The sequence below is a fragment of the Panthera onca genome, chromosome C1 (genome assembly GCF_046562875.1).
Source record: "Panthera onca isolate mPanOnc1 chromosome C1, mPanOnc1 haplotype 2, whole genome shotgun sequence".
NCBI lineage: Eukaryota > Metazoa > Chordata > Mammalia > Carnivora > Felidae > Panthera > Panthera onca.
The window spans coordinates 187,726,640-187,739,011 of NC_138346.1; the positions used below are offsets into that span (position 1 = coordinate 187,726,640).

The 12,372-nt window shown below is 52.3% G+C and overlaps 1 protein-coding gene across 4 annotated transcripts; it reads left to right on the top strand.

Moving 5' to 3' along the window:
• Nucleotides 1-966: 966 nt before the first annotated feature.
• CC1H1orf210 (chromosome C1 C1orf210 homolog) lies at nt 967-4,804 on the top strand. Of its 4 annotated transcripts, none has more exons than XM_060624102.3 (4): nt 967-1,256; nt 2,678-2,847; nt 3,636-3,753; nt 3,875-4,804. In XM_060624102.3, the coding sequence occupies exons 3-4, from the start codon at nt 3,735-3,737 to the stop codon at nt 4,192-4,194; spliced, it is 339 nt and encodes a 112-aa protein (XP_060480085.1). In that variant the 5' UTR covers nt 967-1,256; nt 2,678-2,847; nt 3,636-3,734; the 3' UTR covers nt 4,195-4,804. The 4 variants fall into 4 exon arrangements, with proteins under 4 accessions (XP_060480085.1, XP_060480084.1, XP_060480083.1 ...); XM_060624101.3 differs by having other exon boundaries at nt 2,678-2,771; XM_060624100.2 differs by having other exon boundaries at nt 1,239-1,353.
• The last annotated feature ends 7,568 nt before the right edge of the window (nt 4,805-12,372 follow it).

Sequence of the window (12,372 nt, forward strand, 5' to 3'; positions counted from 1 at the left end):
GCACTTGCAAACCCCTGACTGTAGCCCTTGCTCTGGCTGTGCCCTGTGGGTCCCTGTGAATTCTTGTGCCTGCATGGTTTAACTCGTCCTCGTAACAGTTTCTCCTTTAAATATTTACTGAGAACTGCCCTGTGCCAGGTGCAGGGAACCCAGAGATGTCAAAACCTGGCTCCACTTTCACTCCACCAAAAGAAGAGGCAGCACAGGGGGTGCTCAGGACAAGAAGGTGGGGCTTGCAGGGGGGAGGCGGTGCTAGTCTGGGAGGACTGGGAGCTCACGGAAGGTGACTCTTGAGCTGGGTTTATTTATTTATTTATTTTTATTTTTAATTTTTATAAGTGTTTATTTTTGAGAGAGAGAGAGACAGAACACGAGCTGGGGAGGGGCAGAGAGAGAAGGAGGCACAGAATCTGAAGCAGGCTCCCAGCTGTCAGCGCAGAGCCCCGGCGTGGGGCGGGGGCGCTCGAACCCACAGAACAATGAGATCATGACCTGAGCTGAAGTCCAACACTTAACCGACTGAGCCACCCAGGCGCCCCATTGAGCTCGGTCTTAAATGACAAGGAGGCACTGGGCCTGGGGAGGAGGAGTAAAAAGGGAGAGGTTCAGAGAGCCTCTCTGAAGAGCCTCTAAAGAGAGGCTCTCTGAACTCCCAGTATCCTCTGATCCAGATGAAGGCTGGACGGCTCCATCCCGGTAAACACTCTCGCACACAATAACTCCCCAAGGGCACAGATACACTCCCCATTTACCTCCACACCCCTCTATCCGCCCCCCTCTCTCCATCCTCCCCTCAACTCCTGCACAGGCTCACACACATTTTTGCAGGCAACTTTGAGCGTCCTTGGTCCTCGCGGCTTTGCCAGGGAAGAATTCCCACCTCCTCCCCTCCACTTCCGGCCCACAGCCTTCCCAGGCCTGCAAATCTTCCTCTTCCAACTCTGGACTTTGTACCCGTCACGGGAAATTCACTAGCTTATCAGGGCCGTCAGCCCGGGCAGTTGCCTGCTGAGGTGTCTGCCCGCCCATTCTAGGACCCGCAGGACCCCTCTCTGGATCCCAGCTGCACCAACACCCCTCCCCTCCCCCCACTTTCTGCACCCGGCGCTGGGGGTGCGGGTGGGGCGTGCGCCAGAAGGTTCACTGCAAAAGCTTGGGGTGAAGTGTAATTAGTCGTCCTGATTGGAGGCGTTGCCTGCAGCCCAGCCCTCCGCCCTCCCTGCGGATTCAGCCCCGCCTGCCGGCTGCGTCCCCAGGTGAGTCAGGTGGTGGTGGCTTTGGCCCACCCACCTGTTCTGGTTCTGCCCGCCCCAGCCGGAAGCTTCATCCAAGGACTGTGCACAGTTCCTACAGGTGGGGAGCAGAAGGGGAAGACCTTGGGGGGCCTGGGAGGGGGATCCCACAGATTCCTGAGGGCTCCTGGGAGCAGAAAAGGAACCACAAAATCAGAGTGGGGTGTGTGTATCTGTGAGATCAGAGGGTGTGTGTTTGTCGGTGGAAGAGACGTGGGGGTAGGGTGACAGCCCGTGTCCTTGGGAAGAATTCACAGGGACAGAGCAGGCAGGAGAAGGATTAGGGTTAAACCTTACAGACCTCGAAGTGAATACAATTCACTTCCAGTTAACAAAATCTTATTTTGGGGGGATCCAGTGCCTAGCGTGGGGCCCAGAGTAGGCATCCAATGAGTGAACGAGTGCTTTAGCTCTCCTTTCTTTACAAAAAAACCCAAAAAGTTTATTTATTTATTTTGAGGGTGGGGGAGGAGGAGAGAGAGGGGGGAGAGAGAGGGAGAAAGAGAATCCCAAGCAGCCTCTGCACTGTCAACGCGGAGCTTGTTGAGAGATTATGACCTGAACTGAAATCAAGAGTTGGATGTTTAGCCGACGGAGTTACCCAGGCGGCCTTAGCTCTCCTAATACCCGCTTCACTCTCCAGCTAGCCCATACTCACCTCTCACCCAGACTGAGCTGCTGAGCACCAAGCTGTCTGCCAGAGCCCGGGCACATTTTAATTGACTCCGTCCTTGCCCCCAGACAGCTGCCCATCCAGTAACCAGCCAATCCTGATGGGTGGTTGACTGGGTAGGCCAGTGAAGGGGTCATCTGAGGGGTCAAGGGACAATCTCATAGGCAGGCATGGTTTGATTTGGCCTTGGGGGATGGGGAACTCAAAATACCGAGAAGGGGTGTCTGGGAAACAAGAGAGTGGGTGAGGTGGGAGGTGTGTGTGGGTGGAGCATGGTGGGGGGGGTGGGGACTGTGAGGAAGACAAGATCGGCTGCAGGGCCGTGTGCTAGATTGTGGAGCCTTGAAGAACATGCCGAAGAATCTGCGTATAGCCCCGAGGGCCTGGGGAGCTCTGGAAGGATTTTTAAGCGGGAGACTGATGGGATCAGATTTGGGCTTTAGGTCCACCACTCTGGGGAGTGGACTAGAGGTGGGGAAAGACAGGATGGGGGGGGGCATTGTAAGAGTGAAGGTACAAGATGAAGGTGGCTTGGACTGGGGCAGTGGCTGGGTGCAGAGGAGGGACAGAGTCATTCCGGAGATACTTAGTTCCAGGAAGAACGGATGGGGCTTGGTGACAGGTTGGAGGTGAGGAGGGAGGGTATCATTAAGATATCAGCATTAAAGAATATATGGCAGGTACTCCCCTAAACCAAATGCTTCTCTCCTAGGTGCTTTCCTAGCCTGGATCCTCCTCCCCAGGTACTCCTCTGATTGAGGTGGTCCACCTGCAATAATCTCCGGTCCTAGCTGTTCCTCTGACAGGTACTTCCCCAAGTACTCCTCAGATTCGGGTGTTGCTCCTCCAGACATTCCTCTGACTCAGCTGCTCCTCCTACAGGTATTCCCATGCCTAGATGGTCTTCTTCCAGATACTCCCTTAATTCAGGTTCTCCTCCCTAGCCCTAGTGGTTCTTACCTAGGTAATTTCCTGATCCAGATGATCTGCATTTGGCTACTCGCTGAAACTGCTTCCCTCTGGGCAGAGGTGGATGGACAAGGGATGTGTCTGAAGAGCTGAGGGTCAAGGTGGGGTGGCAGGGGCTCCTGCCTGAGGAGGAGAGGGGCCCCCTGCCTGGGTAGGGACAGGCACCGTCCTCCACATGTGGTCTCCACTTTTGTTCATTAGTTCTCAGCCGTTGCTGTTGTCTGACCCCTGGGAGCCAGAACTGCCTCTGTCCCATCTTCCCAACCTCAGCCTATCAGGCAGTGTAGCAGATTGGGCTCTGGGCCCCGGTGTCAGAGACCTGTGTTCAAGTCCCGGGACTTTTGTCCGAGTTGGTTCACCCCTCTGGGCCTCCGAGTCCTCATCTACAGAGAGAGGATAATGTTTATACTCACCTTACAGTGTTCTGTGAGGACATCCCGCCCGGTGCCTGAATCATACGTAGTGCTTAGCAAGTTCCAGCATTGATTTATTTGTTTCAGCTGCTTTCTGAGCTGGACCCTACAGTCTTCCCTTACAAATAACCAATTTCCAGGTACTCAGCTTCTCTTTCGTGCACAATCGGTTATGGTTAATGGTCCAGTGCCCAGAGTTGGTGCAGCACCTTAACATGGCTGTGAGTCTGCCCTGGAATGTGTACCTGTGGCCTCCCACGACACCCGCACGTGGTGTATATGTTCTAGGACTCTGTGCTCCAGGGCTGCCTGGCATCTGGGGGGTCTCCTTGGAGCTACGGCTCTTCTGGCAGAAGCTGAGGCTCACCGGTGTCTCCAGGCCCCTTCATGAGTGAGGCAAACCAAAGTGAGTGAATGGGAAGGGGGCTGGGGAGGGGGTTGGGAGAAGGACCCTGTCCCCACACCTTTCGGTCTCCCCAGGGAACCCATCTGGGGCCCCATGCATAATGCTGTCCCTTTCTCTGCAGCCACTGTGGGGCCCTCAGAGCTCTCCACAGCATCAGCCATCTCCCCTGGGCTGGGCACTGGGGTCCGGGCATGGCCTGTGCTGGTGGGCGTCGTGCTGGGGGCTGTGGTCCTCTCTCTCCTCATCGCGCTTGCTGCCAAGTGCCACCTCTGCCGCAAATACCGTGCCAGCTACCAGCACCGCCCGCTGCCCGGGACCAGGAAGGGTGTCTGTCCGGAGGTGGGTGAAGAAGATGACGATGGCTTCATCGAGGACAATTACATTCAGCCTGGGGCCGGCGGGCTGGGGACAGAGGGCAGCAGGGACCACTTTTCCTTCTGAGCCCCCATCTTTGGTCACCCCCCACCCATACCTGACAGCTGAAGGACAGTGGATACCACAAGGGGACCGTGAGCCTCAGGGACGGAGGTGTCTAGGGCGTAAGGGCTCACCAGGGGTAGAGCAGTCCTCCCTTCCCTGACACTGCTGCTGCTCGGGTGACAAACTTTCTCTTGCTCAATCACCCTCGATGACTCCCTGCTGTACTCAGGACAGCTACCAAGGGCCGGGCTAGGGAAATAAGGCCTCTGTCAGCCTCTTGGTTCCCTTTCTTGCCTTTCCCGACACCACTCCCTACTAAACGAATTATTTGTTTTTCCTTCTCTCCTACATGGTGTTTCACCATGCACTTTTTGGTCACACTCTCTCCCCGGCCTATACTGCCCTTCTGTTCTTGCCAATCCTCCATGACTGTGATGAAAGTCCCTGGTCCATCGACTCCCTGTAGCCCGTCTACCTGCTAGCATTTCAAATGAGCCCGATGAGAACATTTTAGCAGGTGCCAAGCAGTGTGCCAACTTTCTTGTTGAAAATTTTCCCTATCAATAAAGTGAGTCATCTAAACGGTTACAGTATATTACACTTTCCACGGGTATTAATAAATCTATTTTCATTTTAAACAAAAGTAAAAAGGAGTCCCTGCTTCTCAGTTTTCCTGAGTTGGAACCTGTGCATAAAAGCATTCCTTCTCATAGCTGGATAGAACTGCTCGGATGTCCCCTCCTCCGGGGGACGCCTTTTGTGAGCCCCTCCGTCTCATAACACCCTGTGAGTTTCTCTACTATTCTCTTGTCATGGTTTATTTTATTTTATTATTTTATTTTATTTTTTTTTATCCTTTTTATTTATTATTCTTTTTGCCACGGTTTATTTTAATCTGTATTGCAATTTGCACCTACCCCTTACCGTGCCTGTCCCCACAAACAGTGAACTCTCTGAAGACACAGGCTGTGCCTCATTCTGTGTTCTCATTCTTGCGCATGGCAAGAATGCTAAGTAAGTTTTGGTCAAGTTTGTTTAATTACTGCAGGCTGAGGAATGAGTAGATGAAAGGTGAGGGAGTGAGGCGACCGTGGAAGACTTTGTCAAGAATTGATGAAGAGGAGGAGGGCCGGGTCATCCTTGCTGTTGGGGAGATTGGGACAAGGGAGGCAGCTTTGTGTTTTTTTGTTTTCTTTGTGTGTGATTCAACAGTTCCATACATTAGTCAGTGCTCACGTACTGATACTTGTATCCTAATCCCCGTCCCCTCTTTCACACACTCCCCACCCACCTCCCCTCTGGCAACCATCTGTTTGTTCTCCGTAGTTAAAAGTCTGTTTCTGGGTTTCCTTTTTTGCCCCTTTGTTCATTTTTCTCTTAAATTCCACATATGAGTGAAAGCACATGCTATCTGTCTTTCTGTGACTGACGTATGTCACTTGGCATTATACTCTCTACCTCCATCCATGTCATTGCAGATGGCAATATTTCATTCTTTTTGACGGCTGAGTAATATTCCCTTGTGTGTATATATACCATCTTCTTATCCATTCATCTATTGATGGACACTTGGGCTGCTTCCATAATTTGGCTACTGTACATAATGCTGCAATAAACATAGCGATGCACACCTTCTTTCAGATTCTTTGGGTAAATAGTCAGGAGTGGAATTACTGGACCATAGGGTAATTCTATTTTTAACTTTTTGAGGAATCTCCATAGTGGCTGCACCATATCACGTTCCTGCCAACAGTGCACAAGGGTTCCTTTTTCTCCATATCCTTGCCAACACTTGCTTCTTGCGTTTTTTATTTTGTTATTTTATTTTATATTTTTTAATGTTTATTCCTTCTTTGAGAGAGAGAGTGAGAGAGAGCACGAGTGGGGGAGAGGCAGAGAGAGAGGGAGACACAGAATCTGAAGCAGGCTCCAGGGTCTGAGCTGTCAGCACAGAGCCCCACACGGGGCTCGAACTCACGGACCACGAGATCACGACCTGAGCCAAAGTCAGACACTTAACTGATTGAGTCACCCAGGGGCCCTGATTTTATTTTTTAATTTTTAAAATTTATTTTGAGAGAGAGAGAGGCAGAGGATCTGAAGCAGGCTCTGCGCTGACAACAGCGAGCCCAATGTGGGGCTCAAACTCACGAACTGTGAGATCATGAGCTGAAGTCGGACACTTAACCAACTGAGCCATCCAGATGTCCCTGTGTTTTTTATTTTAGCCATTCTGACAGGTGTGAGGTGGCATCTCATTGTGGTTTTGATTTGCATTTCCCTGATGATGAGTGGTGTTGAGCATCTTTTCATGTGTCTATTGGCCCTCTGTCGGTCTTCTACGGATGAATGTCTGTTCGTGTCTTGTGCAAAACTAAAAGACACCTGAGTGGGAGGAGAGATTTGCAAATGACATATCTGATACAGGGTTGGCATCCAAAATATATAAAGAACTACAACTCAACACCAAAAAACCAAATAACCCAAGCAAGGGAGGCAGTTTTAAGAAGGGACAAAGTCAAGCTTCTTTCCAGTTGCAAGCAATGGGAGGAGAATTGAAGGGACAGCTGACTCAGGAGGGCAGGAAACAGGTGGCTCTAGCAGCCTGAGGACAGGAATGGTACCTTTTGTGCTCTGTCACTTGTGGGCGTTAATGACGCTCCATGCTTGGGACTCCTGAGTTCTCGATGGCAAGTTTCAAATACTCCGGTGACAGAGTCTCATCGGCCCAGTTTGGGTCAAATATCCACCACTGGTCCAACCCACTGTGACCAGCAGCAGGCTTCTATAGTGCAAATGTGATTTGGGGAGGCTGCCTGTTGGTTTCAGGTCATTCCCAGACAAGGGGAAGTCATCAGGAACCAGGCGGCTACCCCACACATTCTCACTGAATGCAATGTTAGCCTCTGAGGAAAGAGCCAGCAGAGGAGGAGGGTGAGGGCAGGACTGATACAGGGAGGAGCTTGAGAAAAAGGCAGGAGGTCAAGGGGGGCTGCCGTGGAGGGTCAAGGGATGCCCTCGGCAGTGGTGAAGTTGAAGGGTGGACCAGATCAGCTAGGGCCATCATGCCAAGATAGCTTGCACTTCAACATGAGAGCATCTGAGGCTCATCTGTGGATGTTTTTGGCCAGGGAGTGAGGTAATCATGATAGAAAAGTCATTCTGGATGCTGTGCCAATGGGTTGGAGGGGAGACACCCAGAGAGAGGCGATAAGACCTGCCTAAGCTGAGGCAGGGAACAGAGAGATTCCAGAGACACGAGGGAGGCAGGGTTGGTGGGCTTGCTGGCTGCTGGCCATGGGAAGTAGAAAGGAGGTAACGAGGTTGTCCTGGTTTCTGCGTGGGGGGCTGGGCACCCTGAGGAGGGGCAGGCTTTGCGGGAACAAGGATTCAATGCCTGACGTGCAATTTCCAGGGGGAGAGGTCTGGGGACAGCTGGGTGCACCCGGGAGGACTCTGGTCTGCGGTGTGTGTTTGGGACTAGTTGGCAGTGGGGTCACCAAGAGCCGGGAGTGAAGAAGATCAGGAGCCTTGGTGGAGTTGAGGAGGTTCTGAGGACTAAACAGGGAAACACTGACATCTAAGGGCTTGTCAGCAGCGGAGGACGTGGCAGAGCCTAGAGCCCATGTTCCCAACCCCAGCAGTTGTTCCTGAGTCCAGAGACAGTCTGACTCTTGCAGGTCTGGCAAGTTCCTGTGTCTGGGACAGCAGCATAGGCTGCCCCAGCCCAAGACCTTGAGGAGGACGTTGAGGAGCAGAACTAAGGGGTGGAGGGCGTGTGTTGAACAAGGGAGGAGCTGCTGGAAAGTCAGCTGGGCCTGTTCCCTGCCTTTACACTCCCTCAGTGCCGACCTGGGTGGCACTGGGCGGGGTGCAGGGGGACACTGTCCTGCCTGCAGTTCTGGGCCTGGAAGCAGCTCAGCTGTCCCCGTTGTCATGTATTCTTTGGGACCCGAGTCAGAGCCTCTGAGGGATCCAGACAAGGGAAGGGCTTGCTTTCCCTGAGCCCAGCACCCAGCCAGGGTCAGCAGGGAGGGCTTCTTCTAGGAACCCGCTGTGGGCATCATGCCTGGCTGAGCAGGCCCCTGAGCAGGACCCTGGACCCTGTCCTAAGAGGCCTTCCTAGATTCCTCTGAGGAGTGATTTCCACTGCGCTCTGAGTGCTTGAGCCTAAGCACAAAGAGGGAGCATGATTTGGGCCCACAGGGTCAAAGCTGAGGGATCCTAGACTTTGTGGGATACCTGGGACTCAGCCAGACCTCTCTCTGGTCCTCCCTCCTCTGGCTTCAGGCCCTGGCCCCAGCCTGCCTCTGTTCCTAGCCCTGTACCCTGTCCTGCACCCTCAGCAGCTGCCAGCACCTTCTCTGTCCTGAGAGCCTGACCCAGACAGACCTGACTGTGGAGGACAATTCAGCTTCCCAGCTGTCTTGTCCCACTGCCCCCAAAGCAAGGCCACATCCCTCTTCCTTGTATGGAGGCCAACGATGGGTTCACACAAGCCACAGGCATGAAGTTTAAGAAGCTCAGCAGAGCAGCAAAGTGAGCTGAGAGCAGACTACTTCGATTCAAGTCCCAGCTCTCAGTAACTTGCTGTGTGACCTTGGGCAAATTGCTTACTGTCTCAGGGCTCCAATTTCTTCTCAGTAAAATGGGGATGATAATAGGGCTTATATCATATGGTTGCTATAAGGATTAAATGTTAGTATGTAAAGTAGAACACAGCTATAAACCTATGGGTACCCTCAGGGCTAGCTCCCTACAGCAGGGGGCAGTCTTAATCCTGAAGGAGGAGCTTGCCAAGCCTCCTCCCTCCTCATTCACTCTGGGCTGGGATTTGAATGTGTCTGTTTCCCAGGACTCAGGTCAGAAGATCTGGTGGGGGCAGCAAAGGCCTTGAATTAGAATCTTGGCTACTGTAGAATATAGTCACAGCACGAACAAAATCAGCCATAATAGCACCGATGCTCTAGCCCTTCCTTACACGGCTCTGCTGGGCAGGCACCCCCATTTTATAGACAGAGAAGTTGAAGCTCAAACAAGTTAACTGCAACTTGGCTGCTTCACTTCACAACAACGCCGTGATCTCACCCCAAAGTAACGATGAAACAGACCCAGAGAGGGGACCTTTGGTGGTTGGAATTGCTTCCACCCTGCCTGGGCCGACACCCTCTCCCCTGAGTGAATGGGAGCTGAGAATTTTTAGGGCACAAGCTCCCGGTTTGGGAGGGCAGGCCGTGGGGGTGGAAGTGGTATGTTCCATCCTTGGCTGGGCTGTCCTGGTCTCTGGGGCTGACTTCCATGGCCATGTCCAGGGAGCCTCTCAGGTCCCGAGGAACAGTGAAGAAGGCAGCCCCTGTCAGCATGCAGAAAACTGAGTATGAGGGGGCATGTGTTGGTCCCCTGAGGCCCAGAGGAAGCTCCTCCAGAAACCTGAGTGTCCCCAGAAGGCCTGAGGTCTCATGGGAGATGTGACTGGATATGATGTAAAGACCACCCAGATTGGAACAGATCAGAAGTTTCTGGAACATGTTCTCCAATATCCAGGGGTCCAGGTGACACAGCTGAGAATCTGGAATGTGTTGAGCCCAGGAGGAACATGTGGCAAATGCCTCTCTCTACCTCCCCTGCTGCCCAGTGCGGACCTCTGTCTAGGCCCGGATCACTCCACTTCCTCTCTCATTCTCCATAGCAGCTCTTTAAAATGGCCTCTGCATCACAGAGAAAATAGCTGTTGGTCAGGGCCTCCCTCAGCTTCCTGCTACAGACCCCACAAACTTACCTGTGTCCACGTTCTTCCTTCTCTCCTGTCAAAGTGGCACCGTAAGCCCAACGCCACCATCTTGTGCCCTGGAGGCACCCTCCCTGCCTCTCTGTTCAGGGACTTTAAGAACAGCCTCTTCTCTGCCTTGTGTCTTAAACCTGTCTTTCTATCAACATTCTGTCAACCCTTCACACCTCTCCCATCTTAAAAAGCTCCTGAGTCACGAAGACATGTTGGTCCCACCCTCTGAACGTCCATCGAATCTGTTGTGTTTCACTCTGTCCCAACAGCCATCCCTTTGGTCCCCGTCATTGTGCATCTGCCGATGGCATTCGTCAACCAACTGATTCCCCTGCCTCTGTTTTTACCTCTTCCAGTTAATTCTCTGTGCTGCAGGGGGGAATGACTGTCCTAAAACCCAATTTGACCTCTGCTTCAAATCCTTCCCTGGCTTCCTCTTGACCTTAAATGGTGCCACCTGTACAGAGCCTCTGAAAGAGTGGTCCAGGGCTCCTCCCTGGCTGCCCCTCCTGCCTCCTGCCAGTGAATGTTCCAGTTCTAGCCACACAAACCCTTTGTGTTTCCTTGCAGGAGCCAAGTTCTCTCCTCTCTGGACCCTTCTTCTGCTTTTTCTTCTTTCTGGCACTCTTTCTTCTCAACCTCTCTAGCTTGGCCAGCTGCTTCTCATCCCTCAGGAGCCAGCAGCAATGGCACTTCTGGGCCTGATTGGACATTGCTTCTGATTCTTTTTCTCCTAAGGCCCGTTCCTGGCTCTACGCTGCAGCCAGCTGGCCCCAAATCCTGTTCTGGCCAAAGTACTTTCCCTAATTAAAAGCTTTCCATGTTTCTCATTGTCCTGAGGACAAAGTCCAAATTCCTCAGCTGGGCTGACGAGGCCATTCCACAGATAGGAGTGAAGGAGGAGCGATTTGGGGGGAGCAAGGTGAAGGCCTCCCACCACATGACCCTCGTTTTCTCCTGACAGGGGAGGTCACACCATCTGCAGGGGGTGATGCTGAGGTGTGAGGGGCGTGGAGAGAACTTGGGGGGCCCCGCTGTGAAAGCAGGAGCTGACCAGGGAAATGCAGCATAACTGATGAGCAGAATCGCAGACCAGTCGAGATGAGTGATGAGGAATTCGTGGTGACACCAGGCGGCCTGGCCTAATACCTGGTCACTGGGAGGCAGTAGGTGTGGCAAAAGCAGCTGGGTGAACTTCAAAGGAGCGGGGCGCTAAGGGGTTGGGGACTCTGTGAAGGAGTGGGTGAAATGTTGGGCGATGGGATTTTAACCAGAAGGGAGATGAAGACAGGAGGGGACAGCTTTAGAGAGAGAGAGAGAGCAGAGGGGCCAGTAGTTGGCTAGTTGCAATGTAGACCAAGAGAGGATTCAGTGAGATGCTTTGAGCAAACAAGCTTGAGGTTGGCGGTTGTGGGAAGTCTGCTTTAGAGATCCCGGAAGTAGTAGCATTTCTGCCCTGCCTGTGCCTGGACCTCGCTCTCACCCAGACCCATGTTATAGCTGGGTGTGTGGGTGCTGACTTCCACTGCCCTTTGGAACAGCCCTCTGGGGCCACGGGCCATATTCTTCATCTGGCATCTTTCCCAGGAAAGCTCAACAAAGGCCCTGCCTGCAGTAGCTGCTGATCTAGACATTTGTGTGATGTAACCCGTCCCTTCCCCCTTCTCTAGGCGTCTGTGTTTCTGTTTTCCTTTAGGTGTTTTGTTTTTTGTTCTTTAAGGTTTTTTTTAAAGCGCTCTATTTATTTTATTTATTTTATTTTATTTTTATTTTATTTTAATTTTATTTTTTTTAAGTAATCTCTATGCCCAGCATGGGGCTCAAACTCACAACCCCGAGATCAAGAGTTGCATGCTCCACCAACTGAGCCAGCCAGGTGCTCCTTCCTTTAGTTTTCTAAAGCAAATATGTTGAAAGAGTAACCCTGTCTTAGCTGAAAAGAAATCGCATTTCACCCCATATTATAGGATGGAGAGGCAGTGTGGGGTTCTCTGGTGGCCCTGTAGCTGGTGATAAAGATAGATTTCTCTTGAGAATTTGTGGGGAGGCAGAAAGATTCAGGGCCAACAGTGGGGACAGTGGCCTAAGTTTCCTACCCATTCCTATTCTAGGTGGGTCTTTCCCTGATCCTTGCATACACATTGCCTTCCAACCAAGCTGAGTCCTTCATCCATGCAGCAAAGCACTTGCTATGTGTCAGGCGCACCTTGGGAACAAGGGGTGTGCAGATGGGCAAGACCCAAATCCCCCCAGGAGGAGCCAACCACCTGATTAAGGAGACAGGCACACAGAGAAAGAATTGCAGACTGGTGTCTACAATTACAAGGACAGGCACAGAAAACAGACAACTCATCAGTTTAGGAGGAGAGGGTCGGGAAGAGGCCTGGAGAACCGGGTCTTGAAGGGTATGGAGGAAA